General features: G+C 38.1%; 1 protein-coding gene across 20 annotated transcripts; it reads left to right on the top strand.

Annotated features, from left to right (window-relative positions):
• Positions 1-2674: 2674 nt before the first annotated feature.
• On the top strand, positions 2675-27562 carry znf740a (zinc finger protein 740a). Of its 20 annotated transcripts, none has more exons than XM_042500059.1 (21): positions 2676-3081; positions 5802-5964; positions 6169-6351; positions 6903-7049; positions 7692-7812; positions 8064-8147; positions 10449-10532; positions 12349-12432; positions 12937-13020; positions 13451-13534; positions 13927-14010; positions 14736-14819; positions 16543-16626; positions 17005-17088; positions 17470-17553; positions 17996-18079; positions 18866-18949; positions 19409-19492; positions 21683-21766; positions 22193-22311; positions 24055-27562. In XM_042500059.1, exons 2-21 carry the CDS (start codon positions 5920-5922, stop codon positions 24226-24228), a joined length of 1965 nt encoding a protein of 654 aa, XP_042355993.1. In that variant the 5' UTR covers positions 2676-3081; positions 5802-5919; the 3' UTR covers positions 24229-27562. The 20 variants fall into 20 exon arrangements, with proteins under 20 accessions (XP_042356081.1, XP_042355993.1, XP_042356007.1 ...); XM_042500073.1 differs by having other exon boundaries at positions 2677-3081; positions 6903-7019; XM_042500065.1 differs by lacking the exon at positions 2676-3081 and adding an exon at positions 3104-3425.

Below are 27562 nucleotides of genomic sequence, written 5' to 3'. Positions count from 1 at the left end.
GTGTGCGCAGGCAGAGGTGGAGTGTACCGAAAGGTGTCATGGGAGTGGAAGAGCTGGGTCATGTGATTTTATGCGCCAATGACTTTAGGTATTACGTTACCCTACCTGGAAGATTTTTGTGTGTGTGTGTGTGTGTGTGTGTGTGTGTGTGTGTGTGTGTGTGTGTGGGCGCGCGCGCGCGCGCGGGGGCTCGTGGTGCTCTTGCATACCACCCACCCGAATTCCTGAGAACAGGCAATACTCTTTCATTTTTCAAGCAGGCAGAAAGCAACGAGGGAAAGCAAGCAGACACACTGAACAACTCAGGGTTCTTCAACAGAACAGAGCAGAATTGATTCCTCCTGAGACTGCCGATGTAGTGATGTAGACAGTGACAGCCTGGTTGAACACTGCACTTAAATTAAAGGATTATAAAGTGCTAAATTTCATAATAATAAGATCAAACACAAATAACTCAAGATCCAAAATGAGCAATGAAAGGCTGAGTTCTGGAATCAGACAAAGTCCATTTACATGTACATGAGTAACTCTTAGTGACCAGGTTTTTGAGGTATCCCGTTTATGTTTATGAGCATGTAAACACCATATTCCATCTATGAGAAACCAAAATATGCTTGCTGGGGCACTCTGAAAGAAACTGGGATGTATATGGGCATTTCTCTGTGCCCATCTAAACACCATATCCCAAATATGCTCATAACCAGGATAAGCCTCACAGGTTATTCATGTACATGTAACTACACAATGTTCATATCAAAAAGGATTACTACACTGAATCTTATGTAAAATACATTTACAGAGAGAGAGAAGAGGTCCCTTTGTGCTCACTTAATTAAGAGCCAGTACTTTCCCACTGGCAACTAGGGTGAACAGATAAATGTATTACTGAACAGTGTTTATGGGGGGGGGGCTGAATTTCATATTGTGTTCCATAGCCTCATGTACAGTGACTTGAGGAATCGTTCTTTTGAAAATAATCAGTTAAGAAATCCCAATTTGTTTGGGGTTATCTGGCTCTTTAATGACGACTTTTTTTTATCTAAAATGCATGAAATCTAATATAGAGAGCATTGTCTCTATAATGATATGACATTTTTTAGATGGAAATGTAATGCTTTGAAATGTTTTCCTTTTGAGTTTGTGGAATTGTATGTTATGACTGGTCATGTGGCCATCCCAGATATTGCTGTCCAGAGTCTTGTAAGCCCATAAGGACTCCATTTGAGGCAGGACACTCAAACAAAAATCAAATCAGTTGTACCAATAATGGCAAACATAATTAACTTTATCTACATAGCACCTTTCATTAAGAAAATGTAGCTCAAAGTGCTTTAGAAAAACAAAAATCAGCAAATAATCAATACATTCAAAAAGAAAGCTCTGACTCAGAATTTTTGATGCTGTTAAAACAAAAGTGATAATGTAGAAACAAGTGTTATACTGTTTAACAATAGGCTTCATTTCTCCCATATACTTGCAGAACAATAGAACAATTCAAACACTACCTTTGTCAGATCATGCATTATTCATTGAAAATGTGCATGATGCATCAGATGTTTGCATTTCATTTGCCTTCTAAATATTGTAAGGCCAGTGGGATGGTGTAGTGAAATGGGAGGTCATGGCTTTAATGCAAAGGACTCTACTGAGGCCAAGAAGTTAGGTCAGTAGAAGAGTGGTTTAAGAGTTAGTTTTCCATGTTCAAGGTATCATTGTTAACTTCCAGCCAACCAAAGGAGCTCATCTGTCTAGTTTTCTAGGTAAACACATAGTAACACATAAAGTTGTTTATTATTATAATAATATTATAATAATATTATTAATTAACACACAGGAACACATATTTAATTTTAGTTTAAAAATCATCAGTCATTTTAAAATATATATATATATATATAAAGTAAATGTGTCCACATCACTAAGACTTTTGATTTTAGTTAGTTTGTTTGTTTTCTCCTATTGCTCCTAAAATTATGCTGAAATGCAAAAAACACAAAATCATTTACAGTCATTTTCAGTTGCTCAGCAGCAGTGTTTTTACTATTTTAAACAATGTCACAATGTCATATTAAGTCTCACAAAGGATTTATTGAAGGAGTCAAGGATGTATTACTGTCATTATACAATACAGGATTGCAAACTGAATGTAGCCGTTGTGCTAAAATTAAAAAAAAAAATGCATAAAGATATATTAAAATTTTTAAATCAGAATAGAACAAGACCCTATTGAGTGTTTACTCTATAACTTCTCGAGCTTCTCGATGACATTTCCGTAGTATGGGTGAGAAGAGCTAACTAAGGACATTATTGAAGCAATAATTAGCCTAATCACACAAATGAAGAATACTCACGTTATAGAAACATCAAGGCCTAAAGCCAAAGGGGGAAAACAAACAAAGTTGCTCAATACTTAATTAATGAACAAATTAAGAACGATTTTGTGTATTTTTTTGGTTTTGGGCTGACATAAAACTCAACAACGCACAGAAAAAGAGAAATGAGTAAAGTGCACAATAAAGTCACTTAAAACCAATTAATACTGACACAATTGATGGTGACGTCACTGGTGGCAGCTTGGGAGGAGCTATCGCATAATAATAATTAACCTTTAAAGATTAAAAGATTCCTCGATAATAACGGTCATATTTTGATAATTATTGTCATTAATTTGGCACTTCAGACAGATGGGGCAAAGGGGCAGCGGACTGAGCCCCTAAAGTGCCACAGTGTGTCTGCGCGTCCCTGTTTTCTGTCATTTTAGTGTCCACTCCTTCCTTTTCATCTGCGTCTTTTCAGTCGTCGTCTGTATCTGCTACAAACGGAGATAGGCCAGCCACAGCAGGCTACAACAAAAACAGGCGTCATATCTTCACAACAATATAAAAAAAATGGATTAACAAACATATTTTATCCACACTTTGAACGCTCTCTGTTCTCGGGGAGTTTGCAGAAGAAGATGACCCTTTTCTGTTCGCTTGAGGAGGCTTTGCTGCTGTGTGGGGGAGTGGGTTACATCCTGTGGCGTTTCCTGTGTTTGTAAACTAGACGGTCTTGGAAACGTCGGGCGAGTGAAGCTGAAAGGTAGATAAATATCTCTTCATTTTTCTTCGATGCTCGGTGAATTTTGACTGTGCATTAGATTGTCTGCTACTTCGTGTGTAAGCAGTCGTGCTCGGAGATGGCGGTAAAGGGATTTACCTAATATTACAGCGTCAATGTTGGCCATTGCTAGTTCGCTAACAAACGTTAGCTTAATCATCGGGAGGGGGAGGCACTCGCAACGACGGCCATCACGAATGTCTTTATCTCTCAATCTTAAACCAGTTGAGCTTGTGTAAGATAGGATTGTTATGGGAAAAATATTCATTGGTCCAGTCTGCAGGAATGATACTCTCGTAAGGCTACTGAATCCAACCGATGACCAGGTGGGCTAAAAAAAAAAGCTCGATTACTAATATTTCAGTGGGCGAGGGCGCCAGCGAGCAGCTAGCTGCTGGCTAGCTGATGTTAGCCAGCTTGTTCAACATCAGCAAAACCAACGTTAGCTTTGGGTGGTGGTGCGAAGGCCAGCTCAATCAGTGCTGTGTATTTTAAAAGCAACAGTATGTTGTCACGTTTCCTCTGCTGGCAACTAACACGACAGCAGTCAATGAAATACAACTGTACGAAGTGGCCTTCAAGTCTTTTAATTAGCGTTAGCCAGTGTTAGCGCTACGCTAGCTGTCTGTGGCGAAAGCACTGTAGCGTTTCAGTATGAGTTTGCCTCCGTCTGGCTGTCGTTTAACTACATGATGGTACATGAGTGTAACAGTTAACTTGTGCCACGGTTAAAGAAAAAAAGATTAGTGTTACTTTGAGTAAAGTAACGGCCTGCTTATCACGGTTGTTAAACCCTATGGCAAAATGTACGTTATAATGTAACGTCTTAAGGGTAATGTAACCAGATCACCAGTGGTATACATATATGTATATTAAATCTATCTTTTGCTCCTTTGAATTCCAATTTCCTTTCCATAGTAAATGTAGAACTACAACAATCACTCAACATTCATATCTAAAAGGTTTTCTTGCTACATATATATATGTATATATGGGGAAAAGGGCTCTTTTTTTTATTTTTATGAAAACAACATAAACAATCTCACAGCAGCTTATTAATTAGCTCACAATGTTTTGCAATAATTTATTGTATGCTGTTTTTATTCTTGTGACTTAAATGTTATGTCCTTGTCCTTCATAAACCATAACATTATTACAGTCCGAATAAAATAGATGTGATTTGAATCACATAATTTTTTATGTTGGTGGTGTGATTGGATGTGTGTTATGATGAGGCAGAGAATGGCAGCTTATATGAACCCACTTTTTAACAGCAACATAGCTTAGTAGTAATAGTGTGTCAATGTCAGTCTAACAATTTGAGTGTTTCTTCTGATTGTGCACAGCTCATTGTGTAACAGTACTTTAATTGTTGTTTATATGTTTTTGAATTTTATGGTATTTTAGGTAGGTTTGTCCAATCTTAACAAATTATAAACATGGTGTATTTCAGAATAATGCATTGGTTAAATATTTTGACGTGCTAGAAGATGTCAGTGGAAGACAGTTAGTTGTCTCATCAGTCATAATCAAAAAATATACTATTCTGTAGTTTGTCTGGCTATAGATGTTATTCCCTTTTCCTGAATTTCTGTGCAGCCCTCTCCTCCCGTCACGTTTCAGCTCGTTTCCCTCATGTCATACGAAGTGCAAACTAACCTAATATATGAATTCATTTATATCAAAAACATCCAGCTGTGCTTTGTGGTTGCATTGTCAGCATGCAGTTTAGTGCCATAAGGTGGTGGTGGGGGATTTTTCCTTTTAATGATAAGTCTTTGGTGTCTGTAATTGCTTCTAAATCCGAAAAATAATTGTGCGTTTGGTGCCACTTTTTAATTTACTGAAAGCAATGTTTGTTTGTGCTTCCATCTGCTTCAGTGGTCATGTATACAGCATGAGAGGTGTATAACTAAACTGCAGAAGTGATGCAGCAGAATATTATCACGGTGAAAATAATTTCATACAGGTCAAAGATTTGTCTTACAAGAGGAAGTGTTTAAGTGTAGCATAGTGTCAGGTTGGCGTGTTGATGTCTACAGTGGCATAATTTGAGAATGTCAGGCGAATATCACAGCTCAGGTTGACTATAAATTACTCTGCAGTTTATTGTGATAAACATCAGCCAGACAGACAATTTTCCATCCATAACTATATATATATATATATTTTTTTTTTTAATTGTTATTGGAAGAAAGTCCTTCTGTGATTGTGGTTTCTATTCAAAATAAAATTATGTGTGTCCCCCTGCAGCAGAATAGACAGGATGTTCAGTTGCACTTCAACTGCAACTTGTTTATTGGCAAATTATTTTATTGTCTGGAATCAAATAATTTTGGAAGTCTTTCAGTTGCTTGCTTACAATGATCAACTAGGGTAGCTAGTTAAATATAGTTAAATATACAGTGTGATAAATCACACAATGGTCACAACTATTAAACTCTGTTTATGGTCTCATTTTGTAATGGCACGTATATTGACCAATTTCTCTGAACAAGAACAAAAAACGAGCAAAATCTACCAAAATAGTTATTTGTACAAATGACAAATATTTCTGTGTGTACTATTTTCTGACATTTAAATGCCATGAGGGAAAATGACCGTCCTTACTGGAGTTAATGGAATATGTAACGATAAGACAGCGAGTGATGCTGTTGTCATTTAATGCTTGTCTGTTTCATCCACATCCTCCTCTTCCTCAGTTTTAATGCTAGATGAGTGAGGTGGGTGTGGCTTCCCACCAGCCCGACCATCCTGACTGACGGATCTCTGGATGACCTTGTCCCCACCCCTGTCCCTGCGCTCACATACACCACAGCAATGTCACATCTGCCCAGCAGCTCAGTCCGCGACCATATGAAATGGGTTTGTTTTGAGAACACCAAAGTGGTTACAAATAACTTTCCTTGCAGTCTTGTGTCACTCAGGATGTTGTCGTTGATGAATAGCTTGGCAAATGCCATGTGACTGGCTATATTGTCTTAGATGCAGATACTTTCAAATTGCAGACCGTTTTTAAATGTTTGATGTAGTCGGTAAATTGTTGCTCTTAATTCTTTTTCTCCGCAGGCGGGGCTGCTTGGCTGCGAGGCTGTCCTCTCCAGCATGGCCCTGATGCAGGCCAGCTCCATGGCTGCTCCGCCCAAAAAAATGATGGCTCCACTTGGTCATGGACCACCGCAGAGAGAGGGACCTGACCGTGCTCCCCAGAGCCATATGATCCTCCCATCTGGAATGAGCTGTCCACCTCTGGTTAGCACCCACTTGGGAATTGTAGAGTGGAAATGTGGCTGTTATATGCTATGCTCTTAATATTGTGCAAGCATTGCCTTTACAACATTGAAATTTGAGTGTGGGAGGATTTACAGTCTAAATTCAGTCATGATGATTTGTTCTTATTAGTGAGTAAACTTAAAAACTAGATAATGACTTTATGTCATACATGCTTTTCATGATGGAAAAACATAATGAAGAAATCATTACCAGGTTACACACGAGGGCAAATAGTTGCAGTATTAAAAGCTCCACATATTCCATCTGCCTTTTACCTCCACAAACACCAGTTTTCTTGTGTATGAAAACTAAAAAAAAATAAATCAGGAATTATTCAGACAGTTTTAAAATTATGTGTTGCAATGCAAACCCACACTATTGTATGCTGGCGTTTCTAGTTGGCAGTAGCAAAAATGCACATAATAGACGCTTTATCACTTTATTTTAGTCATGTTCACATATTCTCTTTTTAGTTTTAAAGGTTACAGATCTGATATCAGGAAATAATTGACCTTTTCTGTGCTCTGTAGCTCATCCGGAAGGAAGGTGAATTCCAAGCTCCCCGCCTGCTGGATGAGAAGGACATGAGGGCCAACGAGGACATGCAGCAGAAAAAAAAGAACAGGAAATCAGTAACGCCCTGCAAAGTGAGAGAACAAGAAGGAAGGGGAGGGAAGGTCAGTGGCTGTGGTGGCTAACTAGGGAAGGGTCTCTGCGGCGCATTTTTTAAATTTCTCCTCAGACGCGTAGTCAGCCGCGTGCACACATTTTTGAGCAAAAAGCATTTAACTTTATTCAAGTGCGCCTCACTTGGAGCTTTCGTGTGTGCACATTTTGTTTGTGTGGGGGTGGGGGGAGGAGTTCAGGGAAGATGTGGAGGGGGTGGAGGATCTCGAGAGAGGAAAGAGGGGGAGGGGAGCAGAGTGAAGCGGAGCACAATAACTGCAGTTGTGTGCATAACAGGGGGAGCAGTAACATGAGGGCATTAGGCCATTGGAAGGGATTCTGGGCTATTTGTCAGTTATAATGTTAATTAAACGTTGTTTAAAAAGAAACAAGAAAAAAAATTCCGTGTGTTGCTCGATTCATACGAAGGATAAGTTGGGTTTTTAGAAAAGATTAAAAATACACATGAAAAACTAGGGTTTTATGGGCCTTAAACTTTGTTAAATTTCGCAGCAGTGTTAGACACATCAAGTTCTGACCAGTTGTGGGTTGGGCATGTCAAATTGTACTATTTTTGTTTGTATTATTAGTGCATTGTTAAACTGGTACATGAAACAAATGCTGAACCGTTATGTTCTTACTGTCCTCATTAGGGCACAGGTGGAGATGAGAATGGTCCGTCATCCAAAGTGCAGAAAAACTTTATTTGTGATCACTGTTACGGAGCATTTAGGAGCGGATACCACCTGAAGAGACATATTCTCATTCACACAGGTATGTTTGGAACAACTTGAGTTATCAGTTAAGCCAAAACAGCTTTTTATGCCTGATAACATGAATCATTTGTTGAAAGAGGCCCTGAAAGCTTGAGTTGGAATGAATCTAGGAGTGTGCAGCAACTGTAAGGTTTTGCAATGGCCTGCTTTTAAAAAAAAAAACAACCTTGTTTGGTAATAGTTTTTGCCTCACAGCTAATTGGTGGTATCTGTGGGGACTTTGACTAAAACTGGTGCTCTTCGGTTTAGGGGAGAAGCCGTATGCTTGTGCCGTATGTGACATGAGGTTTATTCAGCGTTACCACCTGGAGAGACACAGCCTCATTCACACGGGTATGCGTCCTTTAACCGTACCCATATTACATAAATCAGACTACATCTGTAGTCTGTCACTTGAATCACTGGACAGATGCGCAGGGTTCATTTTGTCTGTGGACAGTAATTTCCAACAAAGCCGCCCCTCAAAGTCTGTTCCCCTCCAAAATATAAAGCACAGCATTTGACTCATAAATATTGGTTCCCCAACACCAGGAAAAATGAAAGAAGGCAACATAATACAGTGCGGTCCAATAGTCCTGAGTCCACTATTAAAAACTGTTGTTTTAACATTTATGTTCAAATTAATGTGTTTTCTTTCCCCCTTTTTTTGGATGGTCATCACTTAATAATCATAATAACTATAATCAAGGCTTTTATTTGAAATGGCATCAGTTGTAGAGATGTTGACAGGATTTGAGAATCCATGTTATTTTAGAGTCACATTACACATTTTCTCCTAAATGCCAAATGGGGTTGAGTACTGGTGTCTGTTAAAAGTCTTATTGCAAATTCAAACTTTGATTCGTCTGTCAAAAAAACAATAACTTTACTCCCGTCTCCATATGTGGATACTTTGGCATTGTTTAGCTCGACTTGTTTTGTTGTCAAATTGTTTAAACGAGTCAACTCATAGGTTCTCTGTTCATTTGAATTTATTTTTGTTCATGCAAATGCTGTTGGGTCCTGCAGAGACATCAGCTTGATACACTGGTCCTCATGTGGTGTAGTCACACTAAAGAGTAACTACACCCGGGCTAACGCCAGGGTTCCCACAGTCATGGAAAACCAGGGAAAGTCATGGAATTTTCCGATCACATATCCGCGCCTGGAAAAGTCACAGAATCAGTAAAAATCATTTAAAGTTTTTGGAAAAGTCATGGAGTTCTATAGTGTGTAATGTAACATAATAGCAGATTTATTTTCTGAAGCTGTCGACATAACGTTGCTCTTATATGCAGCGATTTTTTTGCCTAGACGTATGTTTCCTCATTTTCTCCCTGCGTTCCGTCTCTCCATCATGTATGCCAGCTAGCTGAAATTATTTGTGAATAGAGTTTGAATCTTGTTTAAAAAACAGTGGGCAAGTGAGGCAAGAAAAATAATGTATTATGAAAAGTCATGGACGAGTTTGAAATTTTGCCCATGAAAATGTGTGGTAACCCTGTAATATGTGTGTTCAGCCACTCTAGCAGTTGCTGCATGCTCTGTAAACAACTTGTGCAGTTCAGCACTCTTGCACTATTGGGCAATGCTAGATCACAACTGGTTGTGGTCACAGCGGACCACATCTGACCACCCACGCTGTTCGCCCATCCGACAAACTCTTCTGTCGAAGCATACTGGCCGCTTTATTCTTAAAGTCTGCCATGTCTCGGTTTGGATGATTTGACCAAAGAAAATCCCTACAGTGTGCAGTTTCTCTCAGTTTAGAAGCAGATTCCTTTCTTTCTCCTCAAGAGAACCACTTTGCTCCACAATATTGGTTTCTAAACAAAAATCAGTGTTCACAGACAAGCTGAATGTACTTAAAAGTAGCATCACATAGATGAATTTTCTTATTTTATGGTATTCTAAATATGTAACACTAATTCTGCTACTATTTGAATGTTCAGGTATTTGTTAGATTTATGTGCATTTCTTACATTTCAAAATATTAATGTACATCAGTGCTTAGACTCTCCCAAAATAACTGGAAAAAATATATATATTTAAAATATTTTTTCAAAATGATGACAACGAACAGCTCCGTGAACAAGACTTTTTGATAGTGGACTTGAAAGTGGACTCAAACTTGTGGACCCCAGTGTATGTTTATGAAAGCCTCAAAGCACAGGCCGCAAAAAAACATGCAAGATTTATATATTTATGTTTTACTCATTTTGGTATGTTATTATGACTTTGTCAGTGAAAATAACTGCATGGACATCAAAGGACTATGTTCTTAATTGTTTTATATAAAATGAAAATTGAGGACTTGAAGTTAAAAACATGTCAATATTTGCGTTGCACCCTTTCACACAAAATTCTTTGTTTTTCATTGTTTAAGAAGTATGCCCTGTGGGTAAGTCAACCTCCAACCTAATTGTTTTTCAAGTCAGTGACAACTGCCCAAGTATTCACCAAAAGAAATGCATCAATAATAGTAAACGAAGTAATAGTAAACTTCAAATTTTTACTAAGCAGTTGCTCTTCGTGGCAACACTGCATCTGTTCTTTCTGTTTTCCACATAATCAGTTTTGTGATTTTCTTTTCGCATTTTCTTTGGCTTATTTATCAGATTGAATAGCTAATAATTTTATGCTCTGTGTGTGTAGGGGTGAAGCCGTACGCTTGTTCCATGTGTGACATGAGGTTTTTCCAGCGTTACCACCTGGAGAGACACAGACTCACTCATACGGGTATGCGTCCTTTTACCGTACCCAGTTCAAGTTAAGAAACTTTACTCAATCAGGTAGTCTTATTGAGATCAATATTTTTTATTCAAGAGAGGCGTGAAAAAACAATACACACAGTCTGAATGACCATGCAACCACAGACATACATGCAAAAATGCAGTTCAAAACCAACCTTTTTGGAGTTGATTTTAAATAAATTCTGTAAAAATCCATCAGTAACCTTCTTTATGTTGGGCTGAATGTTAGCAGGTTTGAACAGTTCTGTAGTATAAAATTTTGCATATCTAAAAAAGGAGTTTTAATTTCCCCATATAAAGGGGTCCTAATAATAAGGGTCAAAGTGGACTTAGAGTATTATCACTTGTATGCTGAAATATAAATAAAACTAAATAAAACAGCAACAATGATATAGAAAAAGTAAGACACATACATTATTATAATCTTACACAAAAGCCGTACAATAACCAAGCATATATTTTTTTTCAGTTTAATGAACAAACAGTTGAATTACTATAGGGTTAAATTAACACCTCCCTCACACAGAAGGCTTTTTTACTGATAATGTCCAATGATTGGTCATTTATTGTAATGCACTGTAATGTTTGTTTTGATATTACATAAACACCTGACACAAACTAAAAAATAGCTCCTGTGGACCCCTCAAAGTGGATTATCCCTCTTGTACCATTGCTGCTCAGAAAAATTTACAAAAATGATATTTTCCCATCTACATTGGAGGATGTTGTTGCTGGTGCTGTATCGAGCTGAAGAGATGAAGCCGGCTGATGGCTAACCTAAATTGTGTCCATAATATTGTGTAATGCACATTTTGTGTATACTGTCACGATTGAACTGAGATGCAGTAGTTGGTAATATTAATGGATGAGTGTGACACAGCGTCACAGCCGCAGCGTAAATGATGGGGTGATTGGTCACGATGCATTAAGTACATGAATTTACACTTTTTCAGGAGAGTACCTCACACAGGTGTTTGAAGATTCTGGTTGTGCATGGATTTAGTAGAAAATTCAAATTTGCAAACGAATTATTGATTACGTCAAATTAGTGTAGCAGTTTATGTTAATGCCCTCCCAAACTGATCCAACCATATTGAAGGAGCTGATTAACTTAGGCCATGGTATATTACGGGAACAGTCCTTTGATGTCCACACCTATTTTACGCGCAGATTAACGGCTGCACGGCTCATGTGTCTTCGCTGTAACGGTTGCACAGTTGCAGACGCTTCTGCTGTAAGTGTACGGCGGAGATCAGATTGGTAGCTTTTGAAAGTTGAGGCAGATCATCACTTTGGAGTGTAAGAAAACAAGCACACTCGTAACACTTCAGAGTAATACACACTGTCAATCCACCAGAAATGGAATTAATGTGCGCTACATAGATGTTAAACCAATTACGACTTGCAGTAAGAAACAGATATACTTACCACAACGCTTAAACATGTCATCAACACCTGCAGTAGTTAGCGGTGGAGAAGTGTGCTGACGTCTCTGCTTCAGCTGGCCAGTGTGATCGCCGTCGTAGACGTTTCTTCGCCATCTTGCTGCCCATTTGTATGTCCTGTTTAAAACGTGCTTGGCTTATATGCTGTTGCTGCTTCTGTTTCATGATGTACTCCAGATTATTTGAAAAATGCTGCCCGTAACAGAGGACACTTGGCTAATTAGAAACAAAACAAATCACCAATTCGCATGAAGCTTGATTGGAATGTTTAATGTCTGCCAGGTGCTAGTGATTTACTGCCTGTGAATGATGCTCAAGGAACGTCTTAGCTAATATGTTGATACTTTGTGTACGTAGGGGTGAAGCCGTACGCTTGCTCCATGTGTGACATGAGGTTCTTCCAACGTTACCATCTGGCAAGACACAGCCTCACTCATACTGGTATGCGTCCGCTTACCCTAGCTTGTTAGGTGGTGGTGTTGCCTTAACTTTTCAACTCAAAGCAGTGAGATTCAGGGTGTATAAAAATGACTACCAGTTTTAATTTTCACTTAATAGGAAACATGAAGATGTATCCAGACATGTATTAGGGTTGTAAAATATAAACGCCTACTATTTTCACCTCCTGATGTTAATACATGCAAACGTAGTGGAGCACCTAAATGTACACGACTTCAGCTTTTCCCCTGCGAAATGCTCTACTTTGTTCTGCACAATAATTCATCCATTTCTCCTATTATTTAACTATATATATATATATCTTCAGGTTTTTTGTTTGTTTGAAATGACTCATGGTCATATTGCACATAACCATGTATTGCAAAACAAGCCTTTTTTCTCAGGCCGATGGTAGAAGCAAAGAAGAGTCATTCTAAGGGAAGAGTTGATGGTTATGTGTTTTTTTTCTGTTTCTAGCATATATTTACATACTTTTTATGTGTGTAGGGGTGAAGCCATACGCTTGCTCCATGTGTGACATGAGATTTTTCCAACGCTACCACTTGGCAAGACACAGCCTCACTCACACGGGTATGGGTTTACCCTTCTTTGCTGCATCAGAGCCCAATTACCCAATTTACTGAATTTCATCTGTCCTTTGTTTATAGAATGACTTAACTCTCCACTTTAGGGCTGTATTTTGGAAGCATTTCTCTAGTTAACTTTAGTGGTACTTCACCGCAGTGCCTGTAAATTACACTTTTGAATTGTGTTAAGTCTTTTTTTTTTTTTTTTTAATTTGCACTGCATGTCAGAGTTGAAAAGCTGCACTGTTTAGCAAAATGACATTTTCATTGAGGTCCCTTTTTGAAGCATGTTGATAGATTAGGAAATGTTAGCGTTTAACTCTTGCATCATTCTGGTGCCACTACTGCTGGCATGTCTGGATACATAATGGAAGTGAGTGTGTCCTGTTCAGTTTTTTTGTGTTTTTACAAAATATTTTGCTCTGTGTGTGCAGGGGTGAAGCCATATGCTTGCTCCATGTGTGACATGAGATTTTTCCAGAGATACCACCTGGCAAGACACACTCTCACCCATACGGGTATAAGTTTTATTTATCCCTCTCACCTGACAGCATCAGGGGTTGTAGATGTTTGGCCCTTGTGTGTAGGCATCACCAATCTGTGAGCACACTTTGACTCAAAAAAAATTCTTAATTTGTACTACTTTGTCCCATATTCTTGATTGTGAAAGGTTAATGTTTAAGCACTGGTAGATGTTTTTCTTATCTTTACTGTTATACTCATTGTGTTTGCTAAACTGCTCTCAGGGTTGACTCATTTTCTATCTTGTTTATTAAGAGATTAGTTGGCCATAAAAAATATGAGACTTTGTATTGTCATAACACTGGCTAGTGTTTGTAAAAATGACATTTCATTTGTGTACATAGTTCATAAGAACACTTTTCTAAAGTTTGGTACTGTATGCGTTTAGGGGTGAAGCCATACGCTTGCTCCATGTGTGACATGAGGTTCTTCCAGCGTTACCATTTGGCAAGACACAGCCTCACTCATACTGGTATGCTTGAATTATTTGTTCCCCTTTCACTATGAAACCTTTCATATAAACAACATTTTTTAATTTATTATTCCCTCTATATACAATACAATAATAATACCATTGTTGGTACATTAATTTCCCCTTCTAAACAAATGTTTAATAGAATTTTTAGGCTTTGTTGGAAAACTGTCCACTGAAAAAGTGACTCTTCCTGTCAGTTACTTTGTTTTATGATTAACACTGTAATGGTACTATTGCATGTGTATTGTTGAGCATTATATTACATATCCAATGAAAGGCACATTACACTAAAAAGGATTGAAAACGCAGGCATCAGTGATCTTAAATGCTATGTATTACAGGAATTTATCAGGCAAATGAAAGTTTGGCCTGACTAAATAGTGAAATGGTGCATCTTGGACATTTAGTAACACCAAAAAGCTTCAACTTGAACTTCACATGTTTTTCACCACCATCAACAGTTTTTTTGCAGGATGACTGAATATTACTCAAGCTGATCCAAATTCGTCAGCCCTGTTTCCTTGAAAACTGATGATGCACCTTAACTCTTGATGTCTGCAGGTTCTTTACTCTTTTTTGGTGTAATGTCTCTGACAGAATTTTGTCTGTAATAAAGCATGTTATAGTAAACAACCTGAAAGGATATCCATATCTTAATGTCTAGTATTCATGAAGATCATCAGCGCGTTGAAATGCGTCTAACATTCTTGTGCTCTGTTTAGGGGTGAAGCCGTATGCTTGTACCATGTGTGACATGCGGTTTATACAACGTTACCAACTGGAGAGACACAGTCTTACTCATACGGGTATGTCCTCATTTTCTTTAACCCTGACTCTTGTCTTTCCTTGACTTTGGTCGTGCATGCGCCCCTCATTAATGTTTACATGGCTGCTTCAAACTCGAGTTTGTATTGCTTTCTGTCACTTTATTGGCAAGTGCTAATGTTTCATGTGGCATCTGTGAGGAGCTTTATAAGCACCTGCATAACAAAAACTCTTCCCATACTTTGTATATCAAATGACATGATGACCGTGAAGCAAAAAACACTGTATGGTTTGTAGTTTTATTTGGTTTTTTTAGGCTTTTATCTAAATCAGCAGTAACTAGAAATTCAACATGATACAGTATGGGCTACACATCGAGCCCAATAGCTGGATTTTTCTTGTGAAAAAGAAAAGACCTTGACATTTATCGACTTTGGAGCACAAACATGGCTCTTAATTTTGTTGCTTCCATGTTTCCAAAAAGCTGATTCTCGTAAATATATAAAATGCATATTGGCTGACAAGAACATATGAAAATATTTCATAGGAACTTTAATGTCAAAACGGCTAATATCTGTGGCTTTCAGACTTTAAGACATCTCTGCACACTAAGATTTCTTATCTCTATTGTGATACACATTAAAATTGTGATTGAAGTCAAATGGAGAAGGATGATTTTTAGGCCATTCCTTATCTGAAAATATCATATTCACATTAATAATACACAGTCAAGTTCAAACTGTGTCTAAAAACTGATGCCCAAATTTTAAAAAATGTTGCTGTTAGGGAAACACACTGTGTGGGTGCTCAGTTGATGTGAATGAGATGCAAAATGGCACTTAATATTTCATATTTATTTATAATAGATCATATTTAAGCTAAAAATTCACAGTAAGTTTTTTTTTTCTCCTGTTGAAATGAAAATTCAACGACGACTGCTCACACAGCTAAATCATTGTGTCATTTCACATTCAAAGTAATGGTGAGGAAATAACATATAATCCTCTGTTATGAATAGTTTCAATGTCTGTCATATTTGAAAATAGGTTTTATGTAATAATATATTCTCTTTTGTCAGCCTGCTTTTATACAGTTTTTATATTTGAAGATAGAGCAGAGTCAGTGCTTTATTTTTGCTTAAATAAGCTATTTTTCTATGGTGGTTTTAGGAGCAGTTGCTGTTTATTACACCAATATTCTAGTTAAATTCTAAATGTTGCTCTGCAAATAAATGTCTAATCTTAATGTGTTGTGCATAGTTGTTTTCCAACTGCCTAAAATAGTCCAACCTCTGCGATCAGCGTTACAAAAATTTGAGTATGATTCCAGAAATCTGTATGAGGTGTGTTGAAATTATATAATAAGAAGCACCTATTGGCATTGTGAGAAAAACCTGCTATTAACTTAGTTTGAATATGCCCACTTCAGACTTTGGTTTCGCCTCAATTTATCATCTGGTCATGTCACAGTTTTTGTAGGGTTTGTAAATTACTGAACTTCGCTTTCTACACAGAATATTTTCATTTCCCCCAATTTTTCTCACTTAAATTTTGGCCTCAGGCGTTTAGCAGTTACAATTGAACTTAAATCAGATGTGAAAGTCCAATTGGAATAGCCAATTTTTGAAGCATGCTGGAATTTCCAGCGTAAAACAAAGCGCTGATAAGTGCAACCGAACTTTACTAAGCAATTAGTAAAGTTTAACGTCGATCATTTTTGGCAGTTGACTGTTTTATGCTAAAGTTGGTACTTTGTGTGCATTAGGGGTGAAGCCGTACGCTTGCACCATGTGTGACAAGAGGTTTTTTCAGCGCTACCACCTGGCGAGACACAGCCTCACTCATATGGGTATGCGTCAGCCAATCTTAACCCAGTCACAAGATTAGGATGCTGCAACACTTGTATGCTTGATCTAGTCTTACACAGCATATCTGTATTTATACACAAATGATTCAAGTTTGATATCAAATAGATGAAATCATCATCTAATGTATTGTGTAAGTGGATTTTTAGATCCCCTCTGGAAACTCTTGTAATTTAAAACAATTATTATATCATATTGTACTTTTTTTGTAAGTAATCTTAGGGAATGACATTGGTTATTAACCACCGATATCAATTTAGTCCAGATTGGTACTCTTAACTTAAAAAATAGGAGTACAGATTTATTATATTTACCCCGGTGGCAGAGACACACAAATAATTCTGTTGATGCTCTGCGTTTAGGTGTGAAACCTTATGCTTGCACCATGTGTGACATGAAGTTTTTTCAGCGTTACCACCTGGCGAGACACAGCCTCACTCATACGGGTATGGGTCCGTGCACCGTGCCCATGACATTCACTCTTATAAATCTGTGTGCACATTTAATGTTGTTAGTTCACTTCAGACATATGCCTGTTACATTCAAGGGAAATGTCAATATGAAGTATGAAGTTTTAAGGGTTTTCTAGTCTGTTTATGTTGGACATTATCAGTTGAGCTGGATGACCGCAAGACGTTATTTTGTTTTGTTTTTTGTTTGTTGAACTGCAACACTACGAAATTGATAATATGGAGAGAAATATTTGTGTTTTTGCATGAATTGGCAATTGTGTGGTTAATAACCAATAGCGAATATATAATAATTCCTGAATTTAAAAAAAATGGAAAGTGAGGCAAAGTAATATAATATTGCTACTTTGCATTTAGGTGTGAAACCTTATGCTTGCACCATGTGTGACAAGAGGTTTTTTCAGCGCTACCACCTGGCGAGACACAGCCTCACTCATATGGGTATGCGTCCGCCCACCTTACCCATGTCACTGAGATCAGATTGTAATAACATCATGTTGGATACAGAGTGATCTACGATAGTTACCACTACTCTCTGAAACAAGTTCTTGATCAAGCCTACCCTACATTATGTGTATAAATGCAACATTAAAGCAAGTCTTAATGTATAAAGAAATAGAGGACTGCAACATCATCAGCTCATGTGATGTGTTAAGTTGTGGATTTGAGAATTGGTTCACACAGTTTGATGCATTTCTTATTGGATTTGGAGGAAAAAAACAACAATTCATTTCTTTAAAAGGTCATTTCCAAAGCTATTGAGAAAAAAAAGTGGTTAACAACCCATCAATTCTGAGTAGTACATTAAGTATGTTGCTTATTGATGGATTGTGAACACAAAAGAAGTACGTCTGAAAATAATACCTTAATGCTCTGCGTTTAGGTGTGAAACCTTTTGCTTGTACCATGTGTGACATGAGGTTTGTTCAGCGTTACCACCTGGCGAGACACAGCCTCACTCATACGGGTATGCGTCAATGCACCTGCCCTTCTCACATTTTGTAGGCAATTATTACAGTCTTTACTGTGCTAATATCAGCAGCACTTACAATTTCTACACAGATGTCTTATTTAAGAGGTAGCCTGACTATAAGCTGTGTGTAAAACATTCAAGTAAACTGTTTGCGTTAAATTTATGTTACCTTTACTCTAAGTAGGTTTACTTACGATGATAGTTATCAGTGCCCTCTAGAACATAAAGCACCTTTTTAATGAGAATTAACTTTAAAGTAAGTAGAGGCCATCAATGCTGACATATTGGCCCCATCCTGTGCTTTTAAAACATTTTTTGTCACCATTTTCAGAAAATGATCTTACTTCATCAGCTCTTCTTTAATAGACATGTTTAATAGTGGTAAACGCTCAGTTGTTTTAAATGAATGTTGGGGTTATGTGTTAAGTCTGAAATGTGCTTTTAAAGACACTGTAAAAGCAAAATACTCCATTCATTATTGCATGATTTAAGCCGACTTTAGTCATAGGCTATTAACATGAGGTACACAAAAGTAAGGTCATTGATTGCAGTGCTCCCTGACTGTAATTTAAATTATTTAGAATAAATTTGGATAACAAAAACATTTTGATTGTTGATATAGTGAAAACAGTCAGTTGTGTAGTTTTCTTTGCTGGAAACATTAGACATTGTTTTTGCATGAATTGGCAATTGTGTGGTTAATAACCAATAGCATAGGTATTTATTCATAAAGAATGGTAATTGAGGTAAAGTAATATGATATTGCTACTTTGCGTTTAGGTGTGAAACCTTATGCTTGCACCATGTGTGACAAGAGGTTTTTTCAGCGCTACCACCTGGCAAGACACAGCCTCACTCATATGGGTATGCGTCCGCCCACCTTACCCATGTCACTGAGATCTGACTGCACTTAACATTATCTTAAACAATGAAGTCAGCTGTCTCAGAAAATGATTATTATTGTTCTGTAAAAGTAACTAGTTGTACATTTTTCTTGATCAAAGCTATCCTGCATTATGTTCTCAACAGTTTAAAAAGCACCTACATGTAAATAAATACAGGGCTGTAACATCATCAGCTCATGTGATGTGTTAAGTTGTGGATCTGAAATTTGATCGACACAGTTTTTACGTATTCTTAATTGGATTTAGAGAGAAAAAAAAGCAACATACATTAATTTTAGAAAAAATTTCACATAGCATGTCAAAAGTGGTTAACAACCCATCAATTGTAAATAAATGTTTAAAGCTAAGCACTGATTGATGGATTGTGAAACAGAAATTAAAAAGTTCTGAAAATAATGTATTGATGCTCTGCGTTTAGGTGTGAAACCTTTTGCTTGTACCATGTGTGACATGAGGTTTGTTCAGCGTTACCACCTGGCGAGACACAGCCTCACTCATACGGGTATGGGTCCGTGCACCTGCCCTTCTCACTTAATATAAATCACCATTTACTCTTTATGGAGCTCATTTGAGGGAAACTTTGTGTGGCTACATTATAGTCAGAGCATATGTTTATTGCTAGGTGCTCAGGTCAGTTGCTGTTAGTAAAACATGAAGTATTTACGCTTACATTTCCTATACTTGAAATTAGGTTAAAAAAAATTAGCAAAAAAAAAGAATATTGCCCTCCAGAATTGTTGGCAGATAGTGTGAATCTCTTGTGTTATATGATCCCAGTTAAGCTAGATTTGTTATCTTGGTAAGAATATTGCATATTAATGCAGTAGGTACAGGTGTTAATGTAATCTGTTTACCATGACTACATTCTTAAGGAATATTCTTAACTTGGCAAGTTGATTTGTCACCTAACTAACTAAATCTGCAAAAGCCACAAATGGTAGCCAGTGTTTCCCACAGAACTGGAGTGAATGTGTAGTGGTAGCTCATTTGAATGCATGTGTGTCCCCTCATATCATTCAGTGTCCCCTCTCTAAATTCTGGTGGTTTTGTGGGTCTGTGAATGCAGCTCAGGCGGAGCTCTCCATGAGTTCTTTTTTTTCCTCAGCAACAGTTTGTGACATGCCGGGTAGGATAATTGATCTCTCAATCCATTCAGATCAGATCAATGGAGCAGCGGCTGCAAGTGAATGCAAACTTTGAGACCCAGCAGAATAAGTACATTTTCACTTTAAATGTGTCTTGATGCTCTGCTGCTCCATCTGTGCCAAGAGTAGGCTCTACGCTCCGAGAGTGTGGTGCAGTGCGTAACTGCGTGGTATGCAGCAGGTGTGTTAATTGTGATAAATGAATGAAAATGAATAAATGAATGTGTGGGAAACCCTGGTAGTAATAGCTAGCTAGTCTTCCCTGACACCTGTCCATGGTGCTGCCTCCCTTGACCTTGGTCATGGCATGTCTACCGACAAGCCTGCCTAGCTTATTTGCATATTGAGATCCCATCACATTTCGGGGGCATTTGAAACTACAAGGTCACATGTTAGTACCAGGTGTAAATAGGGCCCACATGCTGTAGAGGTAGCACGTGTCTGTCTGCCTCTTTGCCCTCTAGTTTTTATTTCTCTTCTGTTGTAATTCCACCTGCCAGTGTTGAGGTGAGTTGTTGATTTTTGGTTATTTTTACTATGCATACCAGTAATACTGGAGGGCAATTCCCAGAAATATAATGTTCATTTAAAGGACTGATAATGGTGCCTTTTAGTTTGGGTTTAATTTGAACAATTCTGACTCCAATTCCACACTGAGTTCTCGTTTTTAGGTCGTACTTGCAGTTCTTGGCATAACGCAAGAGAGTAAATGATCAAAAATATGTTGAAAAAAACAAAACAGCCTTCCAGCACATTTACGCTCTGATTTCATAATTTATCAAAAATATTTTGTGATAGATATTCTTTTTGTTTGTTTAAGGGGGGGGGGGGGGGTCATGTCTTTTATGTCTCTTGCCTCACACACAGAAGTGCAAAAGCTCTAAATGTTGCTTCCAGACATCAATTAGCATAACTGAAAAGCATGAAACTAATCCATCTGAAAGAGTTATTCATTTTTTTTTTTGCAGATCAACACAGAAGTCCAAAATAAGACATATTCTACCATGACTACTCTTATTTTGCTTTTTTTTTGGTGTGGCATACAACTGCATCATAATAAAAGTCTTGTAGTATTTTTTAAAAGCAAACAATGTCTCTAGGAAACATAATATCCAGCATTAATTCAACTCGAAACTCAAACTGTGAAATAATTATTGCTAATTATTTATTAATGTCTTTTTGGAGTAAATACAGGCGTGACAGATGGAATGTAAGAGGATGCTGTAAAAGTTGTCGTTGCAGCGTCAAGTCAGGACGTTACTGATGTTCATTCAGACACAAAAATGTAATGACAGACACAGGTGACACATCATGGTGTTTTTGCTTTGAAACCAGACGTTTTGAACTCTATTTTATTCAATCTTATGGTCTTAGTTGCATGTCTGAACATTTCAACATTTTGTATCAAAGGAAATGCACATAACATACAACGAAATGATAAGCTATTATTTCTGTCAGTGTTTTAGCTCTAGTGCTAGCTTGAGCCTGAAAGTTGTATTTCTTGCATTTGTGGGTGGTAGGGCTAATATATTGCTCTGTGTGTGTAGGGGTGAAGCCGTATGCTTGTTCCATGTGTGACATGAGGTTTATTCAGCGTAACCACCTGGAGAGACACAGCCTCACTCATACGGGTATGCGTCCTTTTACCGTACCCTTATTACTGAGAAAGGCTCTGGCGCTTCCAACAGAACGAGGTCACAACAAACTCGAGTTTGGATTGTCAAGTCATTTGATGGGATGTTGAACCAGCCTCAAAAATACTTTCCCCACCTTTTGGGGCCACTATGTTGCGTAGATCTGGGCCATGAAAACAAGAAATTCCACTCTGATGTACACATAATGAGTTGATGACGAGGCCTTTTTAGAATATCAATTTTCAGATGCTGAAACTACACTGTTTGAACTTTACTGTTAGGGCAATTGTTTTCCAACTTTTTCTAAGTGTTGGGAATATAGTTTTGCAAATAAAGACTAGTAAGTGAAAATTTTGCACGCTCTTTTGTTGGTACGAGACGCCAAAATTGATTCATTGACTGTGTATTTGTGTGCTCTTTCAGGAGAGAAGCCATTTGCTTGTGACATGTGTGATATGAGGTTTATCCAGCGCTACCACCTTGAGAGACACAAGCGTGTCCATAGCGGGGAGAAGCCTTACCAGTGTGAACGGTGCCAGCAGGTATGCACAAGCAGAAACAAAGCAAAGTGACACCAGTGTTATACTTACGCTTTTAATGTATTGTAAAGTGGAAAAAGACACGTTTTTTGCCTTGACGCTTCACAGTAAATGCTGATTCTACAGTGTGATGGCTGTAAAATAATAAGAGTTGTTCCATGTAAATGACACATGATCTTATGCGAAAATGAAGGCTTCATTTACGGCACAAAGGAGATGCTTCTGCGATTGTACTACCAAAAAAAGGAAGAGGATTGCAGTTTTGTTTTCCCCCATAGCCAATGTCCATAGTTAAGTTTCTGACTCACCAAGAGAACTGGTACATGACAAAAATCCACTTTCTACTGGTCAAAATAAAGGTAGCAAGCAGGAGACCGGTCGCTGTTAATAGTTGTTTATTTTGATCGTGCATATTTTCAAAATGTATGCTTATTGGGTATGACTTAAATGTTAAATTATCAGGGCTGTCGAACAATCAGTTTTTTAAATTGCGATTAATCGCAGAACTTCAATAGTCATTTGTGATTAATTACATTTTTTAATTTTAAAATCCATTATTTTGCAATTCAAAACAGTTTTGAAGTCCATATTGACAAGGTAAGGCAGTTCTTACCAGATAATCTTGATTAGGAATCAAGCACAAATTGGGCATCTCTGTAAGGGGGAGACTCACTGGAACCCTTTCACTCAGATATCTAGAGGTCAGAGGTCAAGAGACTCCTGTGAAATGGTCATACTGTATTTCTATTGCCAAAATTTAGCCTAAGTTTGGAGCACTATCAGCCCCCTTCCTCAGAAACTAGACAAGATATGGTTGGTACCACTGGATTCCTCAGGTCCTCTGGTTTCATATAATAGCAGTATTATCTATCTTTAGCGGCCTCTTAAAGTCGAGAGGGTCGGCCAGAGATTAGTTCAATTCAAAATAAATAACATTATGCACGGACCTTAATTGCATCGCGATTGATGTGTTAACACTGACAGCCCTACTAATTATTTTAAAATGTTGTAGTAAAACAACTTGAAAATGATCACAGAGGTACTTGGGGACCTGTTAAACCAGAACATTATGAGGTTTTCTGATAACAACTTGAACAAAAATGGAATTTTTAGAATCTGCCCATGTAGCCCGATTAAATGGGCTATAGTTACAATTTTAGCATCAAATAATTAAAATGCTCTCCCGTTTTAAACAATCTTTATGGCCATTTCAGTATCGATTACTGGGTTTACAAGCTGCACTTAGACGGCAACCCCGAGCTTTGCAGTACAAAGCAACGTTGATTCCAGAGTTTACAAAGTGCACCTGAATACAACATGAAGTCCCTGTTGCAGTGTGTCAAATTTGTCTCACACACACACACAGACAGACAGCAGAGGACAGAAGCAGTGTGACCGTAAATGACAGCAAATAAACGCTTAAAGGTGTATTTTAACATTCATATTTGAAACCCAGATGTAAGTGGAACTATGTGCGAGCCTCTGAGGGAAACTGAAAACGATCTTGTTGTCTCTGCAACAGCGGTGCCAACAATACCACCACTTAAAAAACGCTAGATGGGGGGAAAATTGTCTGTTTCCACTTTAAATTCATTATTAGTTTCACAGTCGATGTTTGTAATGTTAAATATGAGGACTGATTTCTTGATATCTTGAAAATGTTTGTTGTTTCCGGGTCTTTATCCCCTCCTCCCTAACCACCACATTTACATGAATAACTAACTGTCCGCTTTGTGTGTTTTGAAGAACTTTTCACGGACAGACCGGCTGTTGCGGCATCGGCGGTTGTGCCAGGGTCGCGGCGTAGCCAAAGTAGAGAACCAGCCATGCTGCGAACCCCGCCCATACCCCCAAGAACCCCCCCCCGCGCCCCCAACCTGGAGTCCCCTGCACCCCCCTCCGGGCCGACTGGCGGTCTGACATTCCATCTTCCCTACATCCACAACACCGCCAGAGACGGGACAAGCCACAGGGTTTCTTCTTCTCAGCTCTGTGCTGAGTGACGCCACACTCTAGCACAGACTGATGTCGCAGCTCCAGTCCTGGGATTACTAATGACAGAGGGACGTTTGTGTTTTTTGTTTTGTTGACTTTTTACTGTGTTTCCTTTTCTTCCCCGTTTTTTTAAAGACGAGACTTTTCTGTGATGAACAGTGGTCCTGTTTTGTACTTAATCTATTTGATTTTTGCAACAAAAAAAAAGAAAAAAAGTTTTTATCGTTGTTCAAATATATCTGCATTTCGTGGTACTCGGGAAGGGCTGTGGGAATTGTTTATCCTGACGTGTTTGCAACAAAATGGGATGAAGTGGTGAGGGAAAAAAATATTTGAGCTTCTTTATAGTTGTCCTCACGTGGCCCGTTCTGACTCCGAAAGGTTGTCACTTAGGTCCTAATTAATAAAACTGAACTTTTCTTCCATGTAAAGCAAGGAAACCACTCTGACATCTCACGTAGACCAGATCTCTCCTGCCAGTGTCACTCACATAGTGCTAAGCATTAAGACATCTCCCTGAAAGCATTATCTGGTCTAAAAATAATTTGAACAATAGGATTTCCTTGACTTTATCAGCATAAGAAGTTCAGTTTTAATAATTACTTTGTGTAAATAACTGAAAATGTTTATTATCATTTCACTATAGGACTTGAGTGGGGATTTTTTTTTGTGTGCACAAAATGGGCTAAAAAGCAAGTGATGATTAGAAATTGGCTCAAATACGGTCCTCTGCCACTGTCACGGTGAAATCTTTAAGAAACCTGCGTAAATTTGTGTGTTCATTTTAAAAAACAAAAGCATATATATAAAACAGTGCTTCATAACTGTAAACCAGGACTTCCGAGAAGTGGATGGGGCCGCCTGCAGTTGACGGGCTCAGTGTCAGGCACGGTCGGGTCACGGGAGAATCACCTGTGTACCTCATGTTCTGCGTGACATGCGGATGACTCAGGAAAAGGCACGGGATGACCGCCTTAGCACGTCATCCGACCGCACTCACCGAGAGTCAAGTCGGGCCGTATCTATTCAGTACAAGTGCAGAGATCTCCAGTGTGAAACAGAAGCTGTGCTCGCTCCGTCTGTGGATTCTGGTCTAAACTAGCACAGGCTGGCCACTCCCACTCCCATTATGTTGTTTGTACAGATAACTCTCATTGTGAGATTTAGCGGGGGTATACAAAATCTTGTGGCCTTAGTGTGTTTTCTTTATTTTTCATTTGCCTTTTTTTCTCAGCTGTTTATTATTGTGGATCAGATGTATTTACTAAGACGAGACAGCCTTTCATCATCATGGTATGTTTTTTATTTTTATCCTAACGCTGTCATGGTTACAGAATGTTAATGGTTTCAGTGGCGCTAAAACGGACTGTGCTCTCCTGTCGAGAGAGCTCGTCTTTTGATGATGATGATGATGAATATTTTGGCTCATTGTTACTGATAACGGTGTAACCCAGTATGTAATCCTTACGGAGCTCCTGGGAGTTTGACGGTCCTTGTGAGAAGTCGGTAGTGCTAAATTGTTTCCCACTGCAGTGCTTTGGCTGGTCGCGTGCCATAGCCGAATCAACACCTGCTTGACTCCACCACACACTAACAATTGCCTTTTTTTATCCAAAATATGTGGTTGGTGTGTAATAATGGATGTCTGTCATGTCATTGGGTTTAGCCTTAAGTAAGTGCGGATACACAAGTAATCATTGTAGTACTAAATAATACTGTAACAAACAATTTCTTTTACCTTTGATGAACTTTGATCATACTGTGGGGAAGTCGTTGGCGGGCAGAAAAAAGGGAGCCAGGTGATCAGGGCCGCTTTGCTGCAAATTGGGAAAGTTTCTCAAACTTGATCCTTTCTGTGACTGGTGACTGTGTTATCCTAAGTGTAATGTCGAAGCCAGAAATGAACCTGAACATAACATGTACATATGAGGACATCGAAACTTGTCTTTGATACCAGAGCGACTAACAGAAAGGTTGGTTTTAGGCGTTTTATTTGGATCTGTTTGGAGAACTGTTTTGTTTTTGGGTTTTTTTGGTTTTTTTTTAATTTAAAGGTCCAGATAAGTGAATATGGAGGTGGAATGCCGGAGTGGATAATCTTATTTCTGATTTCAAGGATGAAAAAATGTTTTGATACATTAAGAAGCAGATTACTGAGTTAAGTGGTGTTTTAACAAAAGTATTATTGGGAGGATTTCTTTTAAATGGTCCATTGTTGTCAAAGCAAAGTTGTCTAACAGTTAAAGATGGAATTCAGTTTTAAGTGTTTTTTGGTACGGTTAAGGAAAACCCAGTGGCAGGAAAGCGGCCAAGTTTGAGAAATTCATTAACAACTCCGAATCTGCAGAAGGGACACTGCTGGTGCGAGCCCATCCTGAAATGGCTAAAGGGCAATACAGTATAAAGTTGACATCACTTGTTAATACCTTTTTGTCTTTTATTGTTTTTAGTATTATCAGTCTCATTGTTAAAATGCAATAGAATCCTTGAGTCTCAGATGATTTGTTTATAAGATTGACTTTTAATTTGTCTCAGACAGATCCGAGGATTTATTTGTCTGAGAATTCACATTTTGATGATTGTTTCAAGGACCTTTTTTTATTCTGATGAAATTGTAAACACTGGACTGACAGGGGGGGGGGGGGGGGTGCAAAAAGACAGATGGATATTTTTTTTCCTTCAGACTGTACTAGATTTTAGGTTTTAGACAAAGCCTATTTCTCCTCAACTTGACACAGAAGGTGGACAGAACAATTTGGATCAGTACAGTTGAGAGCCCAGTATGTTCGGTAATTTTGACATTAGAGGCAGTAGTACCACAAGAAAATGTTTTCTTTCTTATACGAAGTCCCTGGTATTTGTAGTAAATTATATTGATAATGGTATTAGATGAACAACAGCATAACAGTAGCTATCACAGATTAGTTGTTTTCTTTATTAGTCTTGCATGCAGAGTTATGGTCCTCAGTTAAGATAGGATCTTGATATTGATTATTTTGTGTAGGAAAATGAGTGCATAAGAATAACTTCCTAAAAAAATGTTACAATGATTATTGTAAAATGGGCTAACTAATATGTACCCTTGTGATCCAATTAGTTTCAACTATATGAAAATCAGAGGAGAGGCTTCTTACTATTATGCTGAAATAAAAGAATTTGTAAAGGACTTTTTTTACGCTCACTGGTGTTTTATGTTTTTAATTTCACGCGGTTACAAGAGTGAGACTGTACGATAAACATAATAAAACATGAGAGTTTC

This window comes from Plectropomus leopardus, chromosome 2 (genome assembly GCF_008729295.1).
Source record: "Plectropomus leopardus isolate mb chromosome 2, YSFRI_Pleo_2.0, whole genome shotgun sequence".
NCBI lineage: Eukaryota > Metazoa > Chordata > Actinopteri > Perciformes > Serranidae > Plectropomus > Plectropomus leopardus.
This window is presented reverse-complemented; position numbering and strand designations above follow the sequence as displayed.